Here is a 12,602-nt window from a genome sequence, read left to right on the forward strand (position 1 = left end):
AAAAAAAAAAAAAAGATATCATGCTGATATTAATTTCACTAATTATAGCGCACATGCGAAGCCCACACAGTGTTTTCAATCTGTCCCTGTTAAGACTAACAGGGTGAATCTCACAAAACCAAAACTGTGAAGAGCATGTATGGCATGCCGCATTTCACCCCAAAATTAAAAGAAACATAAAAGAAAAGATTTTGCATTTATATATTTGCAATACAATGAAGCACATTAATTCTTTGCACTGAATTGTTCAAATTAAATATTATATTTTGGGGTTTTTTCACATTAGAGTAATGAGAGCAGTGGAGGAAAATGTGCTGCTTAATTGTCATGAAAACAATGTTACAATTGCAAAAAAAGTAATGATCCATAAAATAAGCTTCATTTTCTGTGAACAAGTTATTATCCCTTCTTTCTTTCCTTCTTTTTATTTTGAAGTCATCTTGTTGACAGGTTTGATTGGATTCACTCAGTGGACATTATTTGTTGTGAATGGTTTGCTTTCACAGGCAAAAGCCGTGCAGAAAATCTGACGGCATCTTCTGTATCCTTATGAAAGAGCAGAATTAATGTGCACATAAATCTGCCCTTTTACAGCTGGATAAGACAAAGAGCGAGAGTGAAGGAGAGGTGGGCTGGTGATGTACAGCACTCTGAAACGATGTTTTCTCCTTTCCCACTTCTGCTGAGACGTGTGTTCTGCACTCCGCCCACAAAGTCATTACATTAAGAGCTGCCGAGATTTCAGCGTCCAAACGGCTAATAATGAAATAAAGCAAACTAAAAGCACTGCAGAGTGAAAATTCAGGCTAATTAGCAAAGTAAACCTAAAAATGGTGTAGGGAGAAAATTCTTTCACTGATCTCTGAGGGAAAATTTAGATACAAAACAGCAACAGCATCAAATACGAAGTGCACAAATAACTGACAATGCACAAATGAAACTGCGCTGAATGATTAATGGTGGTGGTCTTAGTTACATGGAACACTTAAAGGGGTCTCTCACACTTACAATTAAACAGGTTGTTTTTTTAGGAATAATAATGTCCACCCTATTTTGTCCGATGTAGATGAGTTTTTTTCTTCATCAGATTTGAAGAAATGTAGCATAGCTGCTCAGCAATGGATGCTCTGCAGTGAATGGGTGCCGTCAGAATGAGAGCCCAAACAGCTGATAAAAACATCACAATAATCCACAAGTAATCCACACCACTCCAGTCCATCAGTTAACATCTCGAGAAGTGAAATCTGTGTGTTTGTAAGAAACAAATTCATAATTTTTCAATATTTAAAAAAACTCTAAAATACGAGTCCTCTATTCATAATATTGCTTTCTCCAGTGAAAAAGTGTTCTGGTCTAAATCAGGAGAGAAGTCTACACAGATCAAGCACTTTTTACAAACCAAAACAGCTCTAAACAAATATGTGGCTGGATTTTGATGTGAGAGGAGAAAAGGAGATGGACTTTTTCACTAGAGGAAGCTTTATTATGGATTATGGACTCAAATTTGAGCCGGAAGCGACAATTTGAAGTTAAAAACAATGTCTTGATGGATTTGTTTCTTACAAACACGCAGCTTTTGGCTTCACACACTGTTAACTGATGGGAGTGGTGTGGATTACTTGTGGATTATTGTGATGTTTTTATCAGCTGTTTGGCACCCATTCACTGCAGAGCATCCATTGCTGAGCAAGAGATACAATGCTACATTTCTCCAAATCTGATGAAGAATCAAACTCATCTACATCTTGGATGCCCTGAGGGGGAGTACATTTTCAGCAAATTTTCATTTTTGGCTGAACTATTCCTTTATCTCAGATATGACCAAAACGATTTAATTATATTTGTCATATCAACATCATAATGCCCTGAATATTGCATTTACGAGGTATGATCGCTGCTGGCCTTCACACGCTCTACTCCTGCCTGACTAATGGCAGTAATGTTAGGCAAATGAGGAGGGATTAACAGCTGGCAAAAACGGAAAAGGACTTTCCAATTTAATCCAGTGACTCCAGAGCAACCAGATGAGTTATCCTCAGAATTAAACACTGGGCTATCAGCCAGAGAGAGGGGGAATATTCATGGAGTAGTGGTCAGCAGTGTCACAAACTCCAGCAGAAATGAGGGACGGAGGAATTAAAGCATCTGTCAAACACACAGCCGCTGACCCAAAAACTTCACAGCATCTTAAACAGATCGTTCAGCCCAATAATGACAATACTCGCCCTCATGCCATTCCAAACCTTTTCTTTTGTGTACACCAGGAAGAAAACTGACAACATATGAGTTTGGAATGACTTGAAGGTGAATAAATAATAATACGATTTTCATGTTTCGATGAACTAAGCAGACCTGTTAGAAAAAAGCAGCCCTCTCTTTATTTCTCTGCTCATCCTTTGAGAAACACCAGCCAATTAAATGTTTGGAAGCGTCCTCCACGCCTGCAGCTCTCGGCTTCCAGACCCACTGCGGAGACGTCTTTGGTTGGGATGTGTTTCTGCGCTGGAGGCCACGGCAGGTGCTAGAAATGCCGTGATGCCACACCATTAATGTGTCTGAAGACCTGCTGCCTGCATCTGTACAGATCATGAGCACTACTGTTCACAAGTCTGAGGGTTTTCTTTGAAAAAAAGTACTACTTTTATTCAGCAAGAATGCATTAAATTGGTGAAAGGTGACTGTGAGGTCATTTATTATAATAAATAAATGTGAACTTTCTATTCATCAAATCATGGAAAAAATATATTGGTTTCTACAAAAATATGATGCAGCACAGCTGTAACATTGATAATAATCAGAAATGTTTCTTGAGCAGCAAATCAGCATATTAGAATGATTTCTGAAAGATCATGTGACACTGAAGACTGGAGTAATGATGCTGAAAATTCAGCTTTGATCACAGAAATAAATTACATTTTACAATATACTCGCATATAAGGCAGTTATTTTAAATTGTTATAATATTTCACATTTTTACAATATTTTTGATCAAATAAATGCAGCTCTGGTGAGCATAAACTTTCAAAAATATTAAAAAATCTTACCGACTCCAAACATTCAAACAGTAGCGTATGTCAGCTACTAGACGTAGAGAAACACCGCAAGTCGCCATCACAAAATATTGAACAGATTTGGTCTTTTGAGTAATTAAAAGCTTCATATAATGAGAAATCAAATTTGAAATGAGTTTAATGCAGAAGAACTAGTAAACTGTGCTAAAGTGTGTTCACTTCCATTCAGACACATACAAATGCATGTGTAGATTTGAAAATATATTACAATATTAGCAAATCTAAACATTACAGATTGACCTCTTGACTTGCAAAGCGGCATGGTTTGCAATATATTGCAAGCATATAGTTTAACATTTCAGCTTATTATGACTTGTTGTTAATAATTTATTTTTTTATGAAAAACCCAAGCCAAACAGTATGATATATTCTGTTACTCATATGCAGGGTCCAAAAAAAATGCAAAGAGGCCATTTACATAAAAGATACAGCAGCAAAACCCGTCCTGTTTTTTACTAATAGTCAAAGAGAATGAAGAATGCTGGTCATGTAAAACTAAATTATGAATGTTTCTGGCACAGAAAACCTTGACTAACATTATCTCAGGAGAAAACTGACTGAATAATGTCACGGACCGAATCCAAACACACTCTGTTGATTTTTCTCCCTCTTGCTGTGAGTGTTGAGGACAGATATACTGATATAACACTTTCTGTCCTTGTTTTCCGGTGTCTTCTTAAGCATATGGACGCATGGGCTGCTTTCGGCATGCTTTTCTCGGAGGGATTGTGTCTCTTCTGTAATTCCTCCCTCAGCCCCCTCATCACTTTGTTTCTTTCTCTCGCTCGTATTTTACTTTCTTTCGCTCTCTCGCTGGTGTATTTAATGCATTTAAAAACTCTCAGACATCTGTTCGGCCTACTTAGAAATCTGCCGGCCAGCTCTCTATATCTGACCTTCCTCCTTTTTAAGTCTAAGACCCGTCGAAGGCTGTTTGGAAACAGGTGCATCTGAAAGAGTGATTGCAGTGCTGCTATTCTTCAGAGGACTGCTAGTGTTGGATTAAGGTCGACTGGACTGGCCCACTGGAGCCCGACTCTGACCTGTCTATTTATCACTCGCTAACGCTGCCTTCAACTCATGCCGCAATAACTGTACTGTACTGTACTGTAAACATAACACTACTGCAATGCTGCAAGACTAGTGGGAATCACTAGATTTCCTCCAGACTTGATGGGAGTGAAAATCAAGTTTGAAAAATCTAGTCACAGCCACAATTTTGGCTGGATTTTGCCAGCTTAATGCAATCAAATCATTGAAATTGATTATCGTGGTATCAACTATTTCCCTGAAAACTCCACAATATCTATATATGCACTTTGTGCAGCTCTTAAAGGAATAGTTCACCCAAAAATAACAATTCTGACATCATTTGCTTACCCTTATGTTGGCTTAAAACCTGAAAGCCTATTTTCGTCCATACAGTTAAAGTCAATGGGGTCCAAAACAGCACTTGACCCCACTGACTTTCATTGTAAGGATGGAAAAACACTGAGATGTTCTTCAAAATATCTTCTTTTGTGTTCAACAGAACAAAGTCAGAACGGTTTGGAAAGACATGAGGTGAGTAAATGAGGCATTTTTGGTGAACTACCAGCTTTCTAGAAAATATGACTTATTCGGCTGTTTTATGAGGCAACAGGCTTTTGTGCCTAAACTACATTACCCATCATTCTCAGAAGCAGGACAATAATTATAGAGTGTTTTTCAGTGGTCTTGGTATTTTTCCCATCGGCATTATAAAAAAAAACCTTGTTCATTTATAAGCCATGAACCAAACCAACAAGCTACAAAGTGAATCACAACATTACAAACACTGATTTTAAGCAAAAAAGTGTTTGAAAATCAGACAAAAAAACAAAGACATTGTAGGACTTTGTTTAGGGAAACAACTACAATCCCATAAAGCACGGCAAATGACACAATTAAATTAAAAATTATGGAGAAATATAAAACTATTGTTTTAAAGATATATATTTTACATTTATTGCATATATATATAAATATATTGTTTCGACTCTCTGATTGATGGTTATTTCTTTGCCAAATAATGGGTAATATCGTTTTTCACCAAGATTATTCCCACTGATTATTTTTAAAATAACTTGAAATGATGCGGGCTGACAGCTTTAACAAAAGCATACACTATCGATTTACAGCCTCGTAGCTCACATTATGTCTCTCTTTAACGGTTTATAATGGTTATTGTTACAAATCAATTCCCCTATAGAGAAAATGAATGGGATTTTTACTTCCAGAGCCTGACAGTTGCGCTCTATTATAAAATAAACAGATACATCCTCCATTACTAATGCACATCCAGGTAATTTTGTTGTCAGAAAACTTCCTGTCTTTGTTGGTAGATATAAACAGAGAGAACAAAATAGGAATTACTCAGCATGTCCATTTTCTGAACGCACATCATGTTATAATTAAAACTCCCCAAACGCATAAGCAGAAAATTCCCAGGCGAAATTTGAGGACAGAGTTAGTCTTCAGCTCAGGTAAACTCATGCATCTCGCTATCACAACAGAGAAATGAATTTCACATCACACCGAGTCATTCTGGGCCGTTTATTCTGCGGATCAATTAATGGGAGGGAAGAAGGTCTGGAAAAAAAGAAGAGTAATTCTTTTTTTATTGATTAAGACGTTCTTTCCTCTCTCAGGGTTTTGGCCCCTCCGTCGAATCAAAGTACAAGAATACAATTGAAACGGGAATTATCGATCAACACCCAAATAATCAGAAAGCATCTTAATGCAGATACAACAGCGTCACTCGCTTAAAAGCTGATAAGTGCTTTCTATTCATCAAAGAAACCTGAAATAAACGTATAAAATCACAGTTTCCACAAAGATATGAAGCAGCACAACTGTTTTCAACAATGATAATAATAATTAATGTTTCATGAGAAGCAAATCAGCATATTAGAATGATTTCTGAAGATCATGTGACACTGAAGACTGGAGTAATGATGCTGAAAATTCAGCTTTGCATCACAGAAATAAATTACAGTTTACGATATATTCACATAGAAAAAAAGTTATTTGAATTTGTAATAATATTTCACATTTTTACTGTATTTTTGATCAAATAAATGCAGCTTGGTGAGCAGAAGAGACTTATTTAAAAATTCAAGATCATCTTGAAACTCATTTTTCAACCAGCACAGAAAATAATTCAAATCAAATCAGTATTTCATGCCCATTTATTTATTTACTTTGTAAGTAGCTGTGTATAAAGTCACTACTTATGAAATAAATATATATTTAGTGAGTAGCTCGTCAGGGTTTATTTTGTGACAGTGACTGAGATTATAAATAGGCTTCTTTTGAAATCTTGTTCATTTGTTCTTGCCTCTGGCTCTGATGTGTGTTTCTGTATCAGTTGTGACTTTATGCATGAGCGTTACATTAGTGCCACATGATCGTTCCTCATTAGACTCTGACTGGCTGCTTACAGAGTGATTTATGCACGAGTCTATATGGTGAAAGCACTGTGCGCGTGTGTGTTTAAAACTCACCAGCTCCTCGTTGTTCAGAGTCGATCTGTTCACGAGCCCAAACGCAATGCCTGCCTTTCGAGCAGCCAATGTCTGGAAGGAAAAAAGGAAACAGTGAGAAAGAGCCAGAGAGAAAGACAACGCTCAGGAACGCAGTCAATGCTACAGGGCAGAAATCGGTTATGTTAGGCTGAATGTTATCGTGCGACGCAAAGATAAAACTTGATTACTCAGGCTGGGAAACCACTTTCACTTTCAAGCAGATATTCACCTATTACCCTACTGAATGCAACTCTCGGAAAGCTTTTCATTTTATGTTCAATAGAAGAAAATGTTGCTTGTATTCTGTGCAGTGTAATATGCTTTCATTTCATTAGGTTTAGTGTGATTTTAAAGATTTCAGGAGACAGATTTGCTTTCTCAATAACAAGACAGACTAACTGAGGGCTCTGCTCATTTCATGAGTGCAAAGAAAAATGATAGGTCTGTCTCAAAACTAGTGCTGCTGTCTACATAAAGCAAATAATGGTTAACACAGTCCATTTTAACAGGACTGAATGTATTTTTCTGAGCTTGCTGCCATGCATTTCTAGGATTGTATTCTCTATGAAGGATGCTGTCTTAAAATTTTATCAAAGTAAGACTGCATGCATTTAAGAACAGCCTTTACACCACAAGTGTGCACATAATGCTTAAAAATGCTGTCTAGTAGGTAGGCGGCTCACTAGGATTTGGAACAGAGCTGACATTTTCTGTCATGAACGCTCAAATTATGAAACAGTCTTCATTTTTAATCAAATAAATTCAATCATGTTGAAAAATGTTCCTTGCAAAATTAGAAAAACAAATATGAATGAATGAATGCATGAACAAATAAATATATACAAAATAAAATAAATAAATATAATATAAAAATGAAGTATTAAATAAATAAAATGATTAATTATAAATAAATAAATATATAAAATAATAAATAAAAGATATAAACATAAAAATATTAATACAAATTAAAATATGAACAAACAAACAAATTTTAAAATGCTTTAAAGACCGTTTGCATAAATAAATTTGTTTATGGACAAGCAATGCTATTTGTCCATCCAAGAAATGAAAATATGAATCGTCTTCAAATTTATGCCCATTTAACACTAAACATTCAACCTAAGGTCCATGTACAGTAATGTCTGTTGTCACTATTATTAATACAAAGGCTGGGTCCAAAAAAAAAAGCATTTTAAAAGGGAACCACCTAATGAAAACAGCTTCAAACAAGCTTCCATGGCACCATAACATCATGTCTAATGAGCTAGAACAAATTAAAGTGAACTTCAAGCATAGAATGCATGAATAAATAAATATATACAAAAAACTATATAAATAAATGTAATATTAAAATGAAGTATTAAATAAATAAAATGAAAAAAATTTTTGCTATTATTTTTGCATGTTGAAAAATGTTCCTTGCAAACTCAAAAACAAATATGAATGAATGCAAAAAAAAGCATTTTAAAAGGGAACCACCTAATGAAAACAGCTTCAAACAAGCTTCCATGGCACCATAACATCATGTCTAATGAGCTAGAACAAATTAAAGTGAACTTCAAGCATATTTAGTAGCTAAAATAATGTCATTTTTATACTTCCCAGCAATCCTCAAACCACACACAAGATTGCGCGATACCATAGGCAGATAAGTACACATCTGTGCTGCTTCAACTGACTAGATGAAAATATCTAAGTAGACAAACACTGGATTCAGATGCATTCATTAAAAATGCAAAAGACTTACCAAAGCCTAGTGTGTCCAGATGCAGAAAAAAGCAGAAAAAACACAAAATTAGACATTTTGCAAAGGCGAGCTGTAATTTACACACAGTAAGCACATCTTTTTACGTCATACCTGCCATCATGCATAAAACCAGATCGAGTTTTTGGTCTAAAGAGCAGAGTGAAAGCTGCAGAGGTGAGGCTCAATCCTTAAATAACTCACCTCTGACATGCAGTAGAAATGTACAGTTCACTCATGCATTTGCTGTGTAATTGATTAGTTAAGAAACTGAACGGCACCCTGACAAATTCCTACTGCCTGCAATACTGTTGCCATTACTGCTACAAACAGACAAGACCAGACGGCATGTGTCAAAGCCAGCTCAAAAAACACGATCCAAAGAGTTCAGGACAGAGAAAGACAGCAAGAAAGAGTCAATGAGGGGGAAATGGGAGCCGGTCAGAAGTCAAAAAGCCACGATTAGCCATATTTAGATCGGCAGGCACGGACAGCGGACCATACTGGACTCGTCTTTACCATCTGACCCTGAACCTGATTGTGGTAAAGACCAAGCGGGCTGCTAACGGCCCCTTAAAGCAGGGGTGCATAAGAAAATAGGGTAGATTTGACCTCTACATGAACGTCAAGTGTTGATGTAAGTCTCGACATGCACTTGAATTGCTGAGGGTTGCTGCAGGCAATGGATTCGTCTGAATTTTGACATAAAGCCCCCGCTGCAGTTTTGGGCGGGTCCCTCGATCCCCACCCTCCCGTGACCGACTGTCGTTGCCCTGAAGCAATCACACAGCCAACAAGGGGACAGAAACAGGGGACAGAGGCATGATGGGATAGACCAGATCTGACCCAGTACAGCACTGACTTCATCCACGCTGTAAAAGGCTCATTGGCGCAGGTCACTTTTACATGGATTTAAAAAGGCACATAGTTAAATCAGAAGTCAATGAAGTCCTCGGATATATTTTTGGGTAGAGTTGTCAACATTTCGTTTTCGAATGCATCGATTGAGTCAAAAAACAAGCGTTTTGGAGAGAAATCTGACAACTCACGGAAAAATATTGCCCATAAGTCAATATGGGCCCAAGTGGGAACGGACCACAGGACACGCCAAAAAACCAAAAGAAAACTGAACGATGACCCGTACTTACCAAAAGAGGGTTGGTTTTTAATTTCATGCAAAATATGGACAGATACAGCATCAACATTTGTCCTTCAGGAGCTGAACAGTTGCACAAAACTCAATGCAAGAATCGGTTAAGAATCTTTCGCTTTAACAAAACCATAAAGAAACAATGGACACAAAGACACGGACTGCAAGAGCTCAAACAAGAAAAAAAGAAATCCTACGAATTGTTAAAGGAACAGTTCACCCAAAAATTTAAATTTGCTGTTAATTTGATCACCCTTTACAGTTTCTTCAGTGGAACAGTAAAGAAGATATTTAGCTGAAACTGTGATCCTTGGTGATTTATAAAATGCACGTCAATGGCTACCGTCACTTTGAGAGTCAAAAAAAGCATATCAGGCAACACAAAATGAATACCCATGTCTCCAGACGATTTATTGATGTGTTATGAAGCGAAATGATCAGTCTGTGCAAGAAACTGAACATTATTTATAACATTATTACCTGTAATCCAGAGCCTCAGTCAAACAGTCTGGAGTGATGTCCGGTTCACAAACGAATCATTCTTCTGAACCGGTTCTTTTTAGTGAGCTAGCTGAACCAATTTACCAAATCCGACTGAACCGCCTGAAACAGTTTGCGGCTCGAGCAGCGCAGATCTACAAGTTACTCAATCAAAACTCACTTTCAGATGCCTGACAGTCACTCCGACTCGAAATGAGCCAAAATAGTGGCATATCTGATCCAGTGATGAATCAACTCGTTCAGCGCTCCAGTTCCTCCAACAGTCACTGAACTGAGAAAACAGTTCGACTCAAACCGAAGACCGATGAGCCGCTATTACGAGGCTCTGGATTACAGGTAATAATGCTGTAAATAATAATTTTCTTGCACAGACTGATCATTTCACTTCATAAGACCTCAATATATCATCAGGAGCCATGGGTATTAATTTTGTGTTACTTGATATGCTTTTTTGACTCTCAAAGTGAAAGTAGCCACTTGCATTTTATGAATCACCAAGGACCACGGTTTCAGCTAAAAATCTTCTTTACTGTTCTGCTGAAGAAAAAAAAGTCAGCTTCATCTTGGATGGCCTGAGGGTGAGTAAATTAACAGCACATTTTCATTTTTGAGTGAACTGTTCCTTTAACAAATGCAAAAATGTAAAAAGAAACACATACTACATAGACGCTATGGATCAATCATTCGCCATCTAGAATCTTATAAATTAAACAACACTTCATTATCAATATATGAGCACTCCACATTTAAAGACAAGACAGATGATTTGAACTCTGCAGATATTGTGGAGAACACCAGGCGAGTGACCTACTTTTACTCTGGTGGAGCGTAAAAGCCTCAAAATAGCATCAAAACATAAACACGTGTGCGCCTCCATCTTGCATGTGCTCTGCTGACAGTGTTGGGTTGTAAAATCGGACTAGTGACCGTGTGCACGGTGGGTCTGATTGGCTAATACAGTCTTCTAAAGCTCCATCAGTCAAACATAACCGTGCCGGGTGTGATTACTCACCAGGTCTCGGACAATAGGCATGGTCCTCTTGCGACGTAAATCTGGCATGCTGTCAATGCCGTAAAGTATACTGCCAACCCTGGGGATAGAGGCAGATTTAGAGTCTATTAATACCATAATCATGCTGTACGCTATGAAACATTACCCAGCTAAAAAGCAGTCGGATGATTTACAGCACCGGCAAATAACATGGGATGAGCAGGAACAGGAAGTCCATCATGACCGCTCTTGTCTCACTCAGGCCCACTGCATGCATGCATGGAAGAATACTTTGTCATTGGGCCGCATACAACTATAGCACAATAAGAGTGCTGTATCCCACAATGCAAGGTGCTCACATTGATTATTCATGTCTAGCTAAATGCAGTAAATTTTTAGCATCATCTTTTGCACTAATTTTGAGCAGATTAAAAAAAGGTTGCATTTAACACAATGAATTTAACGGATTTGATTGACTTAAAAATGCAAAATAAATATTTTAATAAATACCTTTAAAAATATATATAAAATAATGCTTGGGTTTTTAATATCTCCTTATTGAGTTTTTATTTGATTAGACCAGCAATGTTGCATTAAAAATATTAAAATAAATATTTAATTTACAAAATATCTATATGCTCATATAATTAATAATTAGATTTTTAATAACTCCTTACTGAGTTTTCATTTGATTGTACCACCAAATGTTAAGAGAATTTTACACAAAATTGAATTAAACATATAAAATAAATATTTAATTTACAGTATGATACTCTATGCTTAAATAAATAATGCTTTGATTATTTAATATCTCCTTATTGAGTTTTTATTTGACCAGATCACCAAATGTTAAGAGAATTTTACACACAATTGCATTAAAAATGTAAAATACATATTTAATTTCCAATGTGATACCTATAAGTTTAAATAAATAATGTTTAGATGTATTACTGATTTATTATTTAAATGGACCATCAAAAACAGAGAATTTAACACCAAATTGCTTTTAAAATGCAAACTCTTTATATTCAACATAAAATCAAGATGGATGCAATGTAATGACAATTTAGCATTCTACTGTTCGAAATGTTTATTGTAGCATAATGCATACTTTTTCACATAGTATTTTTTTAAATAGTAGGCAGCATGCAGAATGTTTGTGTTGCTCTGGAAAATAACACTGCTGGTCCATATTGCTAAAATACACACACACACACATATACAATCTAAGAGTTTAGATCAGGTCAGAACATTACAAACACAGGTGTTTTCCATTCACGCAGAGCCCAAAGAAACGTGTTTGTGTTTGTTAGGAAGACAGTGACATCATCAGCGCTTAATGAGAACGGGGCCTTTAATAAGTACAAATGCCAACAGTGCCGGGTTTATTTATTTATTTATTTTTGACAGCTCATTACCAAAAATTTAATTCATCCACACTACATTCATTAACCTGCAGTCATACCATTGCAAACAATTAACACTAGATCAGGTCCCTGGAAAATCCACAAATAACATTCCATACCCATTCCTGCTCTCCTGCCTGCGGTCTATCAGAGCAAAATAATATCAGCGAGTCTGTGTGTGTGTGTGTGTGTGT

At 36.6% G+C, this 12,602-nt stretch overlaps 1 protein-coding gene across 1 annotated transcript in view; it reads right to left on the bottom strand.

Moving 5' to 3' along the window:
• Positions 1-12,602, bottom strand: part of unc13c (unc-13 homolog C (C. elegans)) — a 169,000-nt gene that overhangs the window by 141,144 nt on the left and 15,254 nt on the right. Inside the window, exons 5-7 of the mRNA XM_016546895.1 lie at positions 11,024-11,102; positions 8,364-8,369; positions 6,596-6,667 (exon numbers count right to left, since the gene is read on the bottom strand). Of these exons, the coding sequence (XP_016402381.1) occupies positions 6,596-6,667; positions 8,364-8,369; positions 11,024-11,102 (157 nt within the window). The remainder of the gene's footprint in view (positions 1-6,595; positions 6,668-8,363; positions 8,370-11,023; positions 11,103-12,602) is intronic.

Source organism: Sinocyclocheilus rhinocerous, unplaced genomic scaffold (assembly GCF_001515625.1).
Source record: "Sinocyclocheilus rhinocerous isolate Xijiao unplaced genomic scaffold, SAMN03320098_v1.1 scaffold942, whole genome shotgun sequence".
NCBI classification, from domain to species: Eukaryota; Metazoa; Chordata; class Actinopteri; order Cypriniformes; family Cyprinidae; genus Sinocyclocheilus; species Sinocyclocheilus rhinocerous.